This window comes from Choloepus didactylus, chromosome 8 (genome assembly GCF_015220235.1).
Source record: "Choloepus didactylus isolate mChoDid1 chromosome 8, mChoDid1.pri, whole genome shotgun sequence".
In the NCBI taxonomy this organism is placed as follows: domain Eukaryota; kingdom Metazoa; phylum Chordata; class Mammalia; order Pilosa; family Megalonychidae; genus Choloepus; species Choloepus didactylus.
In genome coordinates this window covers 10,290,648-10,308,813 of record NC_051314.1, presented here as the reverse complement: position 1 = coordinate 10,308,813, position 18,166 = coordinate 10,290,648, and the positions used below count along the sequence as shown (strand labels likewise).

General features: G+C 52.5%; 1 protein-coding gene and 1 pseudogene across 2 annotated transcripts in view; one reads left to right on the top strand and one right to left on the bottom strand.

The window, feature by feature from the left end:
• Positions 1-823: 823 nt before the first annotated feature.
• On the bottom strand, positions 824-2,667 carry LOC119542524 (annotated as a pseudogene).
• Positions 2,668-5,834: 3,167 nt separating this feature from the next.
• SERHL2 (serine hydrolase like 2) overlaps positions 5,835-18,166 on the top strand; it is a 28,186-nt gene continuing 15,854 nt past the window's right edge. The window contains exons 1-8 of one of the 2 annotated variants that reach the window (XM_037846348.1): positions 5,835-5,872; positions 6,722-6,871; positions 6,972-7,085; positions 7,406-7,447; positions 7,827-7,846; positions 8,247-8,321; positions 9,702-9,811; positions 10,646-10,725. In XM_037846348.1, the coding sequence (XP_037702276.1) occupies positions 5,869-5,872; positions 6,722-6,871; positions 6,972-7,085; positions 7,406-7,447; positions 7,827-7,846; positions 8,247-8,321; positions 9,702-9,811; positions 10,646-10,725 (595 nt within the window). In that variant the 5' untranslated portion in view covers positions 5,835-5,868. The remainder of the gene's footprint in view (positions 5,873-6,721; positions 6,872-6,971; positions 7,086-7,405; positions 7,448-7,826; positions 7,847-8,246; positions 8,322-9,701; positions 9,812-10,645; positions 10,726-18,166) is intronic. The other variant, XM_037846349.1, reaches the window with a different exon arrangement.

Below are 18,166 nucleotides of genomic sequence, written 5' to 3'. Positions count from 1 at the left end.
TGGCAGCAAGATGTGAGAATAACTAACAGTGCTGAATGGTGCATGAATGAGGTGGAAAGGGGAAGCTCAGAGTCATATATGTCACCATAAGGAAAACTGGAGGTCAAAAGATGGGAATGTATAAAACTGATGGTGGGCAATGTCCATGATCAACTGTACAAATATTAGAAATCGCTTCCATGAACCAGAATAAATGTATGACAATACAATTAGAAGTTAGTAATAGAGGGGCATATAGGGAAGAACTATATACCTATTGCAAACTATATACTACAGTTAGTAGTATTTCAACATTTTTTCATAAACAGTAACAAATGTACTATACCAATACTACGAGTCAACAATTGAGGGGGGTTGGTTAGAGATAGGGGAGGATTAGAGTTTCCTTTTCTTTTTTTCTTTTTTCATCTTTCACTTTATTTCTTGTCTGGAGTAATGAAAAGTTTCTAAAAATTGAACAAAAATTAAGTGCAGTGATGGATGCACAGCTGTATGAGGGTACCAGGGACAAGTGATTGCACACTTTGGATCTTTGGATAATTGTATGGTATCTGAACAATCCCAATAAAAATGAAAAAAAAAAAAATACTGATCCTGAAGTCTTTAAAACATTCCTGATTTCCACTTCGAATAAGCAGAAATCACAAGCTTCTACCGTGAAACTGTTAAACTTAAGTTTTGTTTTTTCTTGAAAAAAAAAATGTTGACCAAGAGTCAGTAAACTGGATCAATTCCATTTCCCACTCCCCACTTTTACTGGCCGTGTACTTCCCTTCCGCTCACTCCCACAGATGCACGGCTGTCACTCTTTAGTTGCTGCTGCTCATTGCTCCCTGGCTATCTTTGCAATGTTTGATTGCAAATCACTGGAGTTTTCCTGTAAGACTTGGTCATATCCACTCATGCTTCTCTGACTGCCATCACCACCTCCATAACCACCACTCAGGGGCTGGCTAGCTCGGCCACCGTAACTGGACTGGTTTGACCAGCCCATGTCTCCCATGATTTAGCTGCTGTAAGCACCACCACTCATTCCTGCTGCAGAATTCAAGAAAAGCTCCATATGTCTGTGTTGCATATTTGCTTTGTCTTTTGACATGGCCACCACAGCATCTTCATGAGTAGCAAACTCAACATCTGCCTCACCAGAAATGCTCCCATCGGAACCAATTTAAGTGTATACTTTCACAGAATTGAACGGTGAAAAAATACTGTAAATGCAGTTCTAAGTAGCTCTGTAAGGTAATCCCTGCATGTGTACACAGTGTCTTGTTGTGCTCTGGAAAGTAGAGCCACCATCCCCATATCTGTGTTCAGACATTCCTGGAAAAAGATAATTGAATTCTCCTCCAAACCTGACTGACCCAAATCCATAGCCATCACTATAGTCATCATAATCGTCATAGCCTTTCTAATCTCCACCATAAGCACCACATCTCATCCCTGCAAAGCCAGCTCCCGTGCCAAAACTGTTATACCCCCACCAGCCCCAGGTCTATCATAAGGATCTGGCTACTGCATGGCCGTGAGCTTTCTCGGATGATCATGGTGAGTTCTAACTTCAGCTTGACTGCTCTTAAAGATTTCCATATACCTGTGTCCTCTTCTTTCCTTGGGTTTTTTAAGAACCTGTGCCAGTTTGGATATATTATGTCTCCCAGAAAAGCCATATTCTTTAATGCAATCTTTTGGGGGCAGATTGATTGGTCTGTTGATTAGGGTAGAACCTCTGATTGAATTACTTCCATGGAGGTGCGGCCCCACCCATTTAGGGTGGGTCTTGATTAGTTCACTGGAGTATTTAAGAGAGAAACTAAGAGCCAACAGGGACCCATATGCTTGCTGATGGTTAGAGATGGTTAGAGATGCAGACAGAAGGAGATTTGGAGATGCTAAGCTAAAAGATGAAGCCCAGAGTTTGCCACAGAGAAGCTAAGAGAGACCCAGAGACATTTTGGAGAACACCATTTTGAAATATAACCCAGGAGCAAAGGAATAGCAGATGCCTGCAACATGCCTTCCCAGCTGACAGAGGTGTTCCAGACGCCATCGGCTGCTCTTCATAAAGGATCCTTTTTTGATGCCTCAGTTTGGACACTTTGCTGACCTTAGAACTCTAAATTTGCGACCTAATAAGCCCCCTTTTATAAAAGCCCATCCATTTCATATTTGCCATATTTTGTATAATGGCAGCATTAGCAAACCAGAACAGAGAGTTTCACTGGAAGTCCACTGGCGATGTTATCCCATTTGGCATGATTCCCAACCCTGAGGAGAACTGAACAACTTCTTCCTTGCTCCATCCAAGGGGGTGTCCTCTAAGACACACAGAGCCATCGCTGGCTGTGTCAGGACCATTTGGACAAGTATGCTTCAACAACCAGTCCACGTCAAGGTTGTCTGACTTGAACTCTTCAACATTTCTGTGTCCCATAGTTTCTCTGTCTTTTTTCAGGGCCAATTTGGCTTCATTTCCTGATTCAAGTTCAACAAAAGCCTTGCCACTTGGTCTGCCTTCTTCAGTGTAGTTGAGGCTAATACTTTAAGCCCCATTTTGAATTTTGCATTCAGAAGAAAACCACTGCACCTCATCCACCAAGCAAGAGCAGGGCAATCTCACCCCGGGACCTTCACCACAAACCCCTCTCCGCCTTCAGTGCCCAACATCGTCATAGTGTGAACACAAGACCTTCAGAATCCCCCTGAATCCCCCCACTGTGTGCCACTTCTTGTGAGAGCCCCAGAGACAGAGAACATTCCTACCGGTTCTGAGTTAATTCAATTGGCAGAAGGTGATTGAGCCCCTACTGAGTGCAAGTTCCTCTGCAGATACTCTGGGGGGAATGGAGTTGGGTAAAACTTTTTCCCACCTTTCAGGGGCTGACATCCAGCCAGACAGGCAAACAGACCCCGTTGACTGCAACTTAAGGCAAGGGGCCAGCGTCACTGTAGCAAAAACATAAACAAAGAGATGGGGAGATGCATTTCTTCTGGGAGGACTGAGGAGGGTTTCCTGGGCAGGTGACCTGAACCTTGCCTTAAAAGAAGGCTACATAGATACAGCACCAAAGCATGAGCAACAACAACAAAAAGATAAATCAGACTTCGCCAAAATTAAAACTTTGTGCAACAAAAGACGCTATCAAGAAAGGGAAAAAACAACCAACAGAATGGGAGAAAATATTTGGAAATCATATAGCTGATAAGGATTTAATATCAAGAATATACAACTCAACAATAAAAAGACAATCCAATTTAAAAATGAGTAAAGGACTTGAATAGACATTTCTCCAAAGAAGATATGCAAATGGCCAATAAGCACATGAAAAGATGCTCAACATCATTAGCCATTGAGAAAAATAAGTCAAATTACAATGAGATACCACTTTACACCCACCAGGATGGCTATTAAAAAAACAAACAAACAAACAAACAAAAACAGAAAATAACAAGTGTTGGCAAGACTGTGGAGAAATTGGAACTCTCATGCATTGCTGGTGAGAATGTAAAATGATGCAGCCACTGTGAAGAACAGTTTGACAGTTTCTCAAAAAGCAAAACAAACAAACAGAATTGCCATATAACTTGGCAATTCTTGTACATTTTACGCGCAAAGAATTGAAAGCAGGAACTCAAACAGATATGTGTAAATCAATGTTTACAGCAGCATTATTCACAATAGCCAAAAGGTGGAAACACCCCTAGTGTCCGACAGATGAATGATAAACAAAATGTTGTATATACATACAATGGAATATTATTCAGCCTTAAAAAGAAAGGGAGTTCTGTTACATGTTACAAGGCAGATGAGCCTTGAAAAATTATGCTAAGTGCAAAGGACCCAAAAGGATAAATATCGTATGATTCCACTTACATGAAATAACTAGAATAAACAAATTTATAGAGACAGAAAGTAAACTACAGGCTACCAAGTGCTGGGGGTGGGGATGAGGAAGGGGTGGACAAGGGTTACTGAGGTGGTGGGGGACAGAGAGGAGAGCGCGGGTGTGTCATGGATTGAATTGTGTCCCCCCAAAAGATATGTTGAAGTCCTAACCCCCCATATCAGAATGTGGCCTCAGCTGGAAATCAGGTCATTGCAGATGGAATTAGTTAAAATGAGGTCATACAGAGTGTGGGGGTTGGGGTGCTTAATCCAATGTGACCCGTGTCCTTAGAAGCCGGGGAGAAGAGGCACAGACAGGTACGAAGAGAGTCCGCGTGGAGATGGAGGCAGAGGCTGGGGCCACCAGAAGCCGGGAGACAAGCAAGGGGGGAGACTCCCAACGCAGCGATTCTGACACCCCCAGAACTGTGAGACAAGCTCCTGTTGTTTCAAGCCACTTAGTTTGTGTGACTCTGTTACGGCAGCCCCAGGGGTCTAAAGCAGATGCCATCTGCGAGGAAGGGGCCGGCTGGGAGGTCAGAGGTGCCCAGGTCAGGACAGAGACTGGCGCATGGATATAAATGCGGCATCATCAGGCAAGGGGGTTAGCAGAGGAGGAAAAAGATCAACCTGTCCCCAGGAGTCATGTCCCCAAAGCCTCTGCCATCTTAGGATCTGAGACCCCCGGCACAGCCTGTCAGGGACCCACGTCTATGGAAAGCCAAAGCATTTCTTGAACCAACTGACACCACAGTGGCTGTACCCCTTCGTAGAAATGGTCTTGCCTGCCTCACCCCCCAGTGCCACCCCTCTCCAGAACCCACCCCAGTACGCAGAGAACCCCACAATCAAGTCTGGTCACACTTTGGTGCCAGCCCCCTCTCCTGCCCCCACATTTCCTAGCCACCCCAGATGTTTCCTGCTATGCGGCTCGCCCTGGCACCCTCCCCCTTCTGCAGCCTGCAGGGCCTCCTTTCCTTCAGGACCTGGGTCTCCTGTCACCCCCCACCCCTAGAGGGGATTTACGTCTCTGTAGCCCTCACCCAGGAATTCTGGTCCCCCAGTTATGGCCTTGCTGCACAGTGACCCTGGAGGGACCACAGGCCATTCACTCCTGAGGCTTCCACCTAGCAAATGGCAGTGAATGAACAGGAAGGCTTTTTTGTTTGTCCCAAATTTGCCACTTTCAAAGACACAGGGGTGCACTTCTGTTCCTTTAACATAGGATTTAGTGCCTGAATCTGCTCACCCCAAATATCCACTCATGACTTGGGGTTCTTGAACACTTCCAAGACTGTTTTTAGCCCTTCTTCACTTTGGAGGAACTCCTCCACGGCCCCAGTTCATTCACTCATTCATCCATTCATTTGTTCACTCATCCAACAATCTAGGCTGGTTGTGCCAGGCCCGGGCCACGGCGGGGAACGCGGTGGGCGCAGCGCTGCCTTCGAGGCTGACCAGACCTTGAGTCACCCCGCTTTAGCCCCACGGCGGCGGGTCAGTGAGGACCCAGGGGTTGCCCCCCTCGCTGTGGCAGCTCCCTGGTCTTCCCCAGCTCCGGGTCCCGGCTGGGGACCCGCCGCCGCGCGTCAAGCAGAGCCTTCTCCCCGGAGCCGGGAACTTGGGAGGCCCGCAGAGGCGACTCCCGGGCTCCCCCGCCGCTCTGCCCACGGCCTCCGGGGGGCGCCGCTTCCGAGAGCGGCGGCGTCTCGGGGAGCGCGAGGCCCCCCGGCGCGGGAGCCGAGGCCCGGGTCAGGCCGCCCCGAGGCTCCGGCGGGGCCTCCGGGAGCCTCCGGCAGGCGCGGGGAGGGGGGCGGAGGGGCGGGACTGGCGGGTGGGGGCGGGTCCGGCCGCGCCGAGGCGGGGTGAGATTGGCTGGACCGGGCCGGGGGGCGGGGGGGGGCGGGAGCCGCCGGCCGAGGTCCCCGCGCCGCAACCTCGCGGCGGTGCAGTGACGGCCGCGCGCGGACCGCCAGGGAGCAATGGGTGAAAACGCGCCCCCGGGGACCCTCAGACCGTGGTGGGGGACGAGGCCGCGCGCGCGGACGCTCTCTCCCACCCACTTGGGGTCGCGGAGAAGAGGGGTGCAGGGAGGGGGCGCCGACAACGCTGCCCTCTGGGGGTCGCAAGTCCTTCCGCAGCTCCGCGTGCAGGCGCGGCCCGGGACCCAGAACGCGGCCGCATGTGCCCCTCAGGGGTCCGGAAGCCCCTAAGTCAGGAGCGAGGGCGCGCGCGCCTGGGTGTCTGTGGGGTCGCGCAGAGCTCCGACCCGGCTGGGGCGGGGGCAGCAGGGTGAAAAGGGCAGCCCTGACCAGGGTGGGGCCGAGGCAGCCGGGGCTCGCTGGCCGGGGCTGGGGTCCTGTAGTCCTGCTGCCTGCCCTGAATCTCGCTCCACCGCCCTCTCCCCGGCTGTCCTTGAGCAGGTTCCCAACCTCCCTGTACCTTAGTTTTCTCGTCTGGGAAGTGGGGGTGAGGGTGAGGTGATCGTAGCTTGTCAATCACGCAAGTCGAGTCAGCGCAAGTGAGGGCTTAGAAAATGTTAGCTACGGTTAGTACTCTGTGTACCCCACTTTTACAGAAAAGGAAAACAAGGGGTTTAGGAACTCTTGGAAGAAAGTTCAGCCCTGGTTCAAATGGGGTGCATCCTATGAAGCCCACCCAAGCTTCCCCAGTTTGTCTTTCCCACACTGTGGGCACGTCTTTCCCTGTGGCCTCTCTGGGGGCAGCGCAGGGGTCCGAGCCCCCGGCACTGCCCGTGCTCCCCGGCACATCTACACAGAGGTGGGGGGCCTCGGGACTGCGCTTGTGAAGGAAGGAACCACTGCTGTCTTTCAGGTCTGCTCTCAGAGCTGAAGTTGGCTGTGCCCTGGGGACACATCGCAGCCAAAGCCTGGGGCTCCCTGAAGGGTCCCCCAGTTCTCTGTCTGCACGGATGGCTGGACAATGCCAACTCCTTCAACAGACTCATCCCTCTTCTCCCGCAAGGTGGGACCAGCGGCGTGGCGGGGTGTGTGGCTGGGGGGCCGGTGAACCAGGAGGGCGGTGAAGACACCTGAATGGATGCCTTCTCTCCCGTCTGCCTCAGACTTTTATTACGTTGCCATGGATTTTGGGGGTCATGGACTCTCATCCCATTTGAGTCCAGGTTTCCCATATTACTCCCAAGACTTTGTGTGTCAGATTCGAAGAGTTGCGGCAGGTGAGGCAGAGGCAGAGTGTTGGGGGGCCGCGGGAGGGCGTGGGGGCTCTGGGAAATCCTCTCTGCCCTGGCCAGGAGTGGGTGTCTGGGATCTGTCCCGGTCCTGCCCGTAATCCATGGTGACTTTGGGAATGCGGGGGGTGGCTGCCACGATAAGCTCGCATCCTCTGCATCTCTCACTCTGCGGGGGAGCTGGGGCCTCCTACTAGTTGGTCTCCCGGGTGGGGCAGCCCCGCTGCTGGGAAGTAAGCCCAGAACCAAAGGAGGGTGGGGGGTGAGGCGGGGCCCCTCCAGAGCTTCTGGGCTCCCTGTGTTTTCAGCCTTGAAATGGAATCGCTTCTCCCTAATGGGTCACAGTTTTGGTGAGTACAGTAAGTTTTCTTTGGCCAGGACCTGAGGCAGTTGGGCTCCTGTGGGAGGGGGTGGGATGGAGGAGGGGAGCCTGCCCCTTCCCTGCACCTCTGGGAACGGCTGACCTTTGGGTTCTCTGCCCTGAGAAACTCCCCCAAGGGACATATGGCCCCTGGCTGTCTCCCGATCCACTTGAGGGAAATCTGACCTTTTGAGTGGTCAGGGATGATGGAAGGGACGTGATGGCCCAGGGAGGGACTTTGACTGGGAATACAAAGCCCCCACACACTGGTGGCCTGGGGGTGGGGTTTCTGGCAGGCCCCTAGGGGTGAGGAAGCTTTAGGTAAGATTTTGGGTGGGATCTCAGCTGACTGCTCTTTTGTCTCACAGGGGGCACGGTGGGTGGAATGGTAAGTAGAATGGTGCTTGGTTGCTCTGTTGACCACCCTAGGGCGCTTTCGGGTGGGATGGACAGAGCAGGGGGAGGGCGGGGAAGTTACCTGCAAGGGGAAGTGCCTCCTCCAACCTTCTACTGGCTCAGTTCCAGTTTGCTGTGTAAGCTGCAAGGCTCTTTACAGATTGCAATAACAATCATCATTGTGGGAAGGTTGTAAACCGTCAGAGGTTCTTGGTAGGTTTAAGTGTGCCAACTTTCCCCCGTTCCCTCAGTGCACTGGAGGGATAGAAGATTCTTGTCTGGCTTCTTGGTCAGAAAGATGTTCCAGGAAACACCCGTGTCCCTGGGGAAAACTTGGAGTCTCTCACCCTTTTTCCTCTCCTATTCATTCCTCTCCTTTCGTTTCATCACAGTTTTCCTGTATCTTCCCCGAGATGGTGGACAAACTCATCTTGTTGGACTCAGCGCCATTTGCCCTGGAAACTGATGTAGGAAGAGGCCTGCTGCCCTCATCCCTGTCTCCGGTGGATTCTAGGGAGGTGGAGGAGGTGGCAGAAGGTGGACCAGGAGCGTCAGGGCCCCCCACCCAGGGAACAGTGCTCTGCTGTTGACCTAGGCATAGTCAGGGAAAGGGGCGCGGGGCCTTTGTCATCCTGGAAAGTCCTGGGAAGCCCTGGGCCCATGTGGCCTGGAATCTGCAGGATTCCGGGTGGGTCCTGAGTGGTCTTCCCAGCCTGGGTGAAAATGGAAAGGACCGGGGAACGGGGTGGGAGAGGGTGGGAGCAGTGGATTGAGGCAGGGAGCACCCAGCCTGGTGAACCTACCCACCTCCACCCCGATGGAATGCCTTTGTGCTGTGCATGTGTGGCTCACCCATCCATAGCCACCCTGAGGGTGGAGTGATAGAAAAGTCCTGACCCTGCTGATTACCTGCTGTGTGACCTTGGCCAAGTCACTTTGCCTGTCTGGGCCTTGATTTCCTCATCTGGGTGGGGCGGGTTGGGTTTGATGTCCCCAGAGGCCCCCTGCCACCTTCGGCATCCTGCCGTCCTATTCCTGAGGGCTCAGCTCTTCGATTGTGTCATAGCTACCCCCTCGGTTTTAGTTTCCTTGTCTGTAAAGTGACCACAGACTCAAGGAGGGCAGGAGCCATGTCTGTCTGTCTGTCACCACATCCCTAATCCCCACAATAGTAAATGGCTCGGTAAATCTTCATGGGGGGGACTGGAAACGTCGGGGTTATGGTGAGGATCCAGAGAGACTGGGTGGACAAGCTTGCTCCCTTCTTTGTGTGTCTCACCCGCTGAGTCACCAAGCCCCGGGCCCACAGGGTCTCCCTCCCGGCTGGGTCTTAAAGAGCCTCAGGTGCCCCCTCTCCTGCACTCCCAGAGGGGGTGGATGCGGAGAGTGCCAGGCCCTTCTCCCAGAGTGAGCAGGACTGGAAATAAGCACGCTGGGAAGGTGCTAGAAACCCCAGACCTGCACTCCCCACCCCTGCCTTGCCTCCTCTCCACCATCAGGGAACGACATTTTATTTGAACCACATGAAATTGCCGACCCGTGACGGTTCCCGACCTAGGAACACAGCCGTTTGCGGGGTTCACCCTCACCCTGCATCCCCCCACCCCGTCCCCTTCACCCAGCCTGACCCGTCCAAGGGTCCCGGGCTGCAGGCAGAGCTGGGCTGGCAGCGACCGTCACAAAAACAGCCGAGGCAAAGGCCTGGATCAGAAACAGATGGCGACTTAGCGGGGGCTGATCCCGGGTCCGAATGACTCGCCAGCCAAGAGGGTGCTGAGGGTGGGGCTGAGGCCCCTTTTCCTCTGGTCGGTGAGCCCTGCCCACCAGCGGAACCACCGGCCCCGTAGGAAATGGAGCACCTGCTGACCTACCGGCGGAAAGCCATGGAGCACACGCTGCAGGTGGAGGCCGCCACGAAGCCTTCGAGTGTGGTCAGCCCAGAGGAGATGCTACAGCGGTGGGTGCCCAGAGGGAGGGCTGGGGGACAGCGGGCCCTGATGAAGGAAACCCCCAAGGCATGGGGAAGTCTCTCCTACTCACAAATCCACACTGAGCCTCTCCCCCTGCTCACTCCTGAATAGGGGCCTCACGGGGAGCTCATCTGCCTTCATCCTCCTCTCTACAGCGGTGCCTTGCCCTTCATCTCTGCTGACCCCTGTCCATGTGCTCTCGTGCCCCCCTCAAGCATGCCCACTCTCCTTCCACTCCAGCCTGAGGCTCGTTCTGCCTGGATCCTCTCTCCCTGCACCTTGCTGACTTCTCCATGCCCCTGCAGGCCTCAGCTGGCCATCACTTGCTCTAGGAAGCCTGCCCCGATTCCCCAGGGGAGTAGCCCCACCCCGCCCTGTAGGTAGCCACAGGTGCATATTAGCCTATGATTCACCTGTTCCCACCCCATGGCCCTTGAGCCCCAAGAGGGTGGGTGGGGACCACTCTGCCTTAGGCACATATGTTTCTCCAGCCCTTGGCAGTGGGCCCAGGAGGTGATGGGACTCCATGAATATTTGTTGTCTAAAGGACTGAAAACTCACACTTGCACTTCTCTGGACAGAAACAGCCCCCGCAACTCAACACTCTGCCTTGCAGCCTGAGACCTCTGCGTCTCTGCACTTCTTTCGGGCCTGCTGTTCCTTGCCACATCTCAGTGGGCACACCCTCAGTCACACGCACGCACGCTCACACGCACGCACGCTCGCACACCACTGCGGCGAACATCAGCGTCCAGGCTCGCAGGGCCTCTCCCCTTCTGGCCCCCCTGCCCTGAGGCGTTCTGCTCCTCTGTCTCCCGCAGGTTCCTGAAGAACAATCCACACGTGGGTGAGGAGTGTGGGAAACTCCTCCTGGAGAGAGGAACCACCCAGGTGGCCACAGGTAAGGGACTCGCCATCCCATCCGAGGCCACTGCTTGTTGTCACTGTTCTTTCCAGTGAATGATAATGACTGACGTTTATTGAGTCCTTGCTCTGGACCAGCCCCAATGCCGAGTGCTTTGCACACATAGCCTGTCGGTTAATACTTCTGCCGGGACACATCCACGGAGAGCAGGAGAAACAGGCTGGCGGAGGCCCAGCAACTTGCCCAAAGTCATCCAGCTCGTGTGCCTCCTGGAAAGCCACGGTCCTGGGGGAAGCTTTGTCAGGTGTCTTGGGATGAAAGATGAATGTGCCGGAAAATGGCTGCTAGGATGCCCCACGGTGCCAAGCCACTTGGAAGAGGTTTTTCAAAACTGAGAAGTGGAGTTGGTGTTACCTTGCTGTATTTAGCCAGGGTTCTTTAGAGAAGCAGAGAACTGGCAGGAGATATATGTATACTGTTAAGAGATTTATTATGGGAATTGATTCTTGCAACTGTGGGGATGAGCAAGTCTGAATTCCATAAGGCAGGCTGCAAGTTGGATACCCTTAAAGAGGGTGGGGTTGAATTCCCCAGGAGAAGCTGGCTGGCTGAACTAAAGGCAGAAATTCTTTTCTGACTTCTGAAATCCTCAGTTCTGGCTTTTAAGACCTCATTGCTGAAGGCAGTCTCCTTTTTGATTGTAGATGCAATCAGCCACAGATGCATTCAACTGATCATAGCTGCAAATCCATCTGTGAAATACCTTCACAGTAACAATCAGGCCAGTGCTTGCTTGACCAAACAATTGGTTACCATAACCTCACACTTGGCTTTAGGGCAGCTCTAGACACAGTGTTTTCTGCCGTGTTTTCTGATATATTCATTCAGCAAAACTTTACCCAGGTTCTGCTCCTTGCCTGACTGTGAGCAAGGCTGCAAATGCTGCAGGCCAGTACCCCTGGCTAGCAGTGGGGCTAATACCTCTGGCTGGCACAACTCCAGGGGGCACCCCATCTGGAGTGCCACTGACTGAAGTCGAGTGAGGAGAGGCCAGGCAGGAAACTTACATTCCTGGAGGAGAGATGGACTGTGAACAGGTAAACCAACAAACCAATGGTTAGACATTTCAAAAGTATAATAAAGGAAACATACAAAGTTCTCTGGGGAGAGACTTGTAGGGGGGTGGGCTCCCCGGAAGAGCAGTGGGGAAATGGTGCTCAGAGGCGGTGACAGTGCAGCCAAATGGAGAGTGCACTAACTGGGCATGAAGACTTGGGTTCAAAGTTCCTTATTTTCTCACATAAACATGAAGGTGACATCTCAGTCCTGTTTACCTCAGAGGCTGATGGATCAAGCAAGCTGGCAAAGGTGACTTCAGTTTATCACACTCTCCACGAGGCAGGGGTCAAAGACCTAGTGCCCTTGGGGGCTGGGCAAATTGGGGAATGAATGGGGCTGGCTGAGAATGAGGCAGGAGAGAGTGGAGGGACTGCAGCCCCAGCCAGTGGTTATCTAGGGGGAACATGGGTCTAGAGTGGGCAGAATTTCCCAGTTGCTCAAGGGAAGCTGGAGATCTGCTGTGCTGTGTTTTTGGCGTTGGTAGCTAATCCAGAAATTGGCAACACACTATGAAGTGCTTACAAAATGTGCCTAAGGGCTGGTTTGGCCTCTGGGCTGGCAGTTGGTGAGTTGTTGTGGGGTTTGTTTGTTATCACCTCCGATCTCAGAGAGAGACTGTGGAGGGCAGAGGGGGCCCCACACAGACCGGGGCCCCAGGCCCAGAAGTGGGCTAATCTGGAATGAGACAGCTCCCTGCCCAGTTGGGGAAGCCGATTAGGCCTGGGCTGACAAAAAGGGGGAGGACAGACACTGCAGCAGTCGTGACTCTTTGGGGTCCTGTTGATGGAGACAGGGTGGGCTCACGGGGCCCCACGGGGTGTGTTCCCAGAGTCCTCCCAAGTCCTTCCCCTCAGGCCCAGAGCCCCCGGCAGCCCACCCTCCATTTTTGGGTGGGGAGAAGAGGCCAGGGACAGCCTCCCCCTCCTGCCTGCCTTGTTGCCTTCCCACATTCATTCATTCAGTCCCATGACCCTTTCCGGAGGGCCAGCCTATGTGCCAGGCACATTCCAGGGGCCTGGGATTCACCAGTGGACAAGACAGACAAGTCTTGAGCCAAGTTGCAGGGGAGGGAGCTGGTCCTGCAGCTGTCCAGGAAGAGAGAACTGCCAGGGACAGCCCTGAGGCTTGAGCTTCACTGAGCTGAGGAAACAAGGGAGCCCTGCCCGGGGCGGGGCGCTTAGAGGTCCAGCAGCCTCCTGGCGATCTGCTTGGCTCATCTGCGTGAAAGACGGAGAGCCCTGCTGTGCTTAGGTCTCCCTGAGGACACAGAGATGGCCCCTGTGACCTTCTGGTCACTAAAGCGACCTCTAATCCTCTGTGACCCGCTGGGCTGAAGTCAGGTTGTAGATAGGATTTGTTTGGCTTGTGTGGTTCAAAAAGAATGGGGGCAGGGCGAGGGATTTTTTTTTCCGGTTTCTTTTGGAAAAAAGATTTGGCAACGCGTTTGGCATTCCCCGAAGGCAGCCACTGGCTGCCTGGAGACTGTACTCCCACGTGAGTGGGCACCATGCCCATCCTGCCCGGCGCCGCTGGCATTTGAGTCTGTGACCTTGGGAAGCCCCATGGGTGGGGGTGGGGTTGACGCTTAAAAATGTTTCCAAATTGACTCTTATTCCATTGAAACTCGGGCCTCCTGTGGGATCCCCCGGGAAGCCTGGGCAGCCGGAATCCGAGCGCACTTCTCAGCACCCTTGGGTGGCAGCAGCAGGGGCCTGTCTGCTCCGAGCCCACCCACTTCTCTTCTCCTGCAACGTGACTCATGGGCTGGCAGGGGAGGTGGGCCGCCCCACGGAGTATGAGGGGCGTGGAGTTGGCTATGTCACCCCCCTCGGAGGCCAGAGCCCATTGGCAGATGCAGAACCAAGGCCTGAGAGAACCCAGGGCCTTCTTTTCTTGACTTAGTTTCCTGTCCTGGGATCTGCATTCAGCAGATCGCACCTGCCATGGCCTTCCCAGAGTAGAGAGCCTGGGCAGCAGGGGACAGGGGATAACTGAATCACCTGATGGTTACCTGGGGAGAGGGGCACCGGCTCCATGGGGGCTCTGCCCTAGCTAGTGAGGATGTGTCCAGGGGGTGAGGAGGAGGGGGTGATGGGCGGGGGGCTGGGGGGTGGGGGGCTCTCCAGCCTGTGCGGAGGCCCTGTCTGTGGCAGGAGGGGGCATGGAGTCTTGGGGGAGGGAGAGTGGTTTGCAGTGGGGGGCTGGCTAGAGGCCGCTGAGCAGGATGTGCCAGCAGAGATTGTGGTGTTTATTGGAAAAGCACAAGGGAGCCCTTGGAGGGTTTTAACTCCATGGAGGGGGTAGTGGTCAACTTTGCGTTTCCAAACTGGCCTTGGGCTGCAGCGTGGGGCTGATGGGCAGCGGGGCCAGCCCAGCTCAGGCCTTTTATGATGGTCACATAGACCAGGGGGCTGTCAGTGGCTCTCTGCCTCCTCGTCGCCATGGTGTGAGGATTTTTTTTAAGGGGCCACCGGGGTTTATTGGAACAGAAGATTTCCACCGGGGGTGCCTGAAAGGTCCTCATTCATTCAGGAAAAACTCTCAAGAGTGTTTTGAGATGACCTTTCCCCCCACTGGGTGTCGGGATGGGACCATCTGGTGCTGCATCTAGGAGGGTATCTTCATCTTATTCTAAAAAACAGGCAAATTAGAAGATCGTTGTCTACTTTGCCATCATTTTCTTTCATTCTGAGCACACTGTTACCGAGTGTCCACACTGGAGGAGCACGGAGAGGCTGGGGCGGCTTCCAGGTGCTGACGCAGGGAGGAGAAGGTCGTTCCAGAAAAAGGCAGGGGGGCAGGGACAGCCGTGGACGAGCGGAGAGGGGGTAGGGAGGCAGCGTGGAGGTGGGCGCCGGGCCTCTGAGGGGCCGCGTGGGATTGGGGTTCTATTCTGAAGGCGGACAGGAGCCACTGAGGGGTCGAGACCTGGCAGGGTTGAGTTCTGGAACAATCCTTCTGACGGCTGTGGGGAAGGGGGATGGGGGTGCCAAGCGGGCCGGAGGGGAGGAGGGATTGTGGCCTGAAGCCCAGCAGGGGCCCTGGGGATGGAAAATGTTTTGCTTTCTAATTATTGGCTGCGGCAGGGGAAAGAGAAGTCTCAGGTTTAATAATACCTCCTGAATTCAAAATTATTTTCTTAATGTAAAATGTTTCATGCAGCTTTTGGGGGATTGTGAAACCCTTGGGGGAGAGGTGTCCCGCGAGTCAGCGGCTGGGCCAGTGTGAGAAGTCGGGGCCCTGGTGTAAAACCCACCTTCTAGGACCGACCCTGGGCTCAGCCCTCTTGTCTCCTTGGTAACATGTGCCTCCTTAGGGTTTTCGAGAGAAGTAAATAAGGCACGTTAGTGCAAAACCCTGCTGCACAGCTACCTGGCACTCAGGGTTCGTGGAATCCGAATCCAGTTGAGAAAAACAGTGTGCACCAATCTCTCGCTTCCAAAAATGTGGGTGCCCCTTGCAGAGGGGGGCCGCCTGCTCTTGGGTCCGAAAGCGGAGTCCTGATTTAGGTGACGTGTCCCGAGTGCCTCCTCTGCGCTGGGCTGGCCAGGTCTGAGAAGGGGGAGAGACCATTCCTGGTTGTCTTGCGGGGGAGGTGGACAGAAAAGCAAAGCGTGAACTGAGCCGTTGGGCGGCCCGCGGCTGAAGGAACGGAAGAGCTGGGGCGGCTCAGGGCCTGGTGGAATGACGTCCCGGTCAGCGAGAAGGAGCCGAGGCCTCGGGAAGAGAAAACAGGGCGTGGGGGGTCCCAGAGGGCCCGAGGGGATTTCTGAGCAGCTGGAGCCGAGGTTCAGGCAGCGAGCCCCAGGGGGGCTCCAGGGTCACCCCTGGGCCTGCACAGGCGGGACACAGGGTCCTCTGTGCACAGGACGTCTGGTCAGAGCTGGGATAACCGAGTGGTCTCTGCCTTGGTCTCCGTAAGGTTGAAATGACCAAAAAAAAAATCTTCCCATTACCTGATCCCTGTAAGTAGTTTGAGTCGTAAATGCCCGAGTAGGAAACTTATTGGCAATTAAAACGTTATAGTTATCAATTTATCATCCAAAATTTTCATATTCTCTAACTAGAGGGAAAAGCCTCATAATTACAGGAAATCGCTTTCCTCAGCATTTCCATAATTTGTTTCCTTTGGGGAAGGCCACAACTGGGTTCAAACGTCAGCTTTCCCCCAGGGCAGCCCAGCACCCCTCCCCGTGCCAGCCTGCCCACAGGGGGATGGAGTTCCCAGCGGGGCTGGACCGACACAGCAGTCTCTGTTTTATTTTTATTTAATATGATGACTATTGGAATAGGTGTTAGAGCACATCATTTAAAAATCAAAGATTTTTTTTTTTAATGGTCATTCCTTTCTTACCCATCTTGTCCTCACCCCCTCCTCAAGATAGCCTCTTTTTTTTTTTTTTACATCCTTCCAATGTTCTTTTTGAGTAATTACAATTGTATACTCTTCTATGCCCCTCTCCTAGACAACACCCTGTTCTGCAGCCCCTGGCTTCCTGCACTTAACAATAGACCTGGAGAGCTTTCCTTCCTCACCATTTTTACCAGCACGGACTGTCCCCCGTGGTGTGGGAGCTGATTTAATCAGCCCCCTCTAGAGGGACTCTGGCTGTTTCCAGCCTTTCGGCTCTTTCTGGCTATGCTGCCCTGAAGAGCAGTGTTCCCATGGCTTGGCAGAGGGGCTTTGTGGGGGCTTTGCAGAGACTCTGCAGGACACTTTCCTAAAAGCTGCTCAGGGGTAAAGGCACTTGAGCTTTGAGGGCATCGCCAGGTGGCCCTCATATACTGGAGCGATGGAGTCGCAAATAACTTTTTCCCTGGTTGTCATTTGCCTTTTGACTTTGCTTAGGGCGTTTGGGTTTTATTTTGCAAAGCAGAATTTTTTTAATTAATTGAATAGCTTTTATTTTCAATGGCTTCTGGACTGTGAGTCATAGTTAAAAGTTCATGTTTGATTCTAATACTCTATGGAATTTAGGCTTTGCATTTAAATATTTGATCCACTGGGTGTTGATCTGGTGTATAGAATGAGGTTTGAATATAAGTTTATCTCTTGCCAGACAGCTGCTCAGTTGCCTGAGTCTTCACCACCGACTCAAGGGGCTGCCCACAGCACACACCCACTCCCCGTCTGTATTTGGGTCTATTTCTGGACTTCCTGTCTCTTCTGTGTGTCTGGCTAGCGTTTTTTGTTTTTTTTTTTTACTTTTTTTTAAATTAATTTATTTTTTTTATTGAGATTGTTCAGATATCATACAACTATCGAAAGATCCAAAGTGTACAATCAGCTGCCCACAGCACCACCATACAGCTGTGCATCCGTCAACACAATTATTTTTTTTCAATTTTTAGAACATTTTCACTACTCCAGAAAAGAAACAAACACACAAAAAAGGAAACTCACATCCTCCCATACCCCTAATCACGCCCCCCCCCATTACTGATTCATAGGTATAGTACATTTGTTACTGTTGATGAAAGAATGTTAAAATACTACTAACTGTAGTATATAGTTTGCAATAGGTATGTATTTTTTCCCTATATGCCTCTCTATTATTAACCTCTAGTTATAGTGACATACATTTGTTCTAGTTCATGAGAGAGATTTCTAATATTTGTATAGTTAATCATGGACATTGTCCACCACAAGATTCACTGTTTTGTACATTCCCATCTTTTAACCTCCAACTTTCCTTCTGGTGACATGCGTGACTCTGAGCTTTCCTTTCCACCACCTTCACACACCTTTTAGCACTGTTAGTTATTCCCACAACATGCTACCGTCACCCCTGTCCATTTCCAAATATTTGGAACCCTAGTTGAACATTCTGCTCATAATAAGCAACCACTCCCCATTCTTTAGCCTCATTCTATATCCTGGTAACTTACATTTCATGTCTATGAGTTTACATATTATAATTAGTTCATATCAGTGAGACCCTGCAATATTTGCCTTTATGTGTCTGTCTTATTCCACTCAATATAGTGTCCTCAAGATTTCTCCATCAACCCATTTCTTTTAAGATGGTTTTGTTAAACACCACACATTCCATCCTAAGCAAACAATCGTTGGCTCCCCGTATAGTCACGTATTTATGTATTGAGCACCATTGCCACTCTCTGTATAAGGACATTTCTTCCACAAAGACAGAGGAAGAGTCAAAGAAGGCAGAGAGGCAAAAGAAAAAGGCAAGAGAAAGAGAGAAAAACAAACAAAAAAACTTGATAGGTAGAAGGTGACAAAAGGAAAGACAGCATTAACCTAAAGTAGAATAAAGAGTCAGACATCACCAATGCCTGGAGTCCCATACCCTTCCCCTATTCCCACCTCCCATATGCATTTAGCTTTGGTATATTG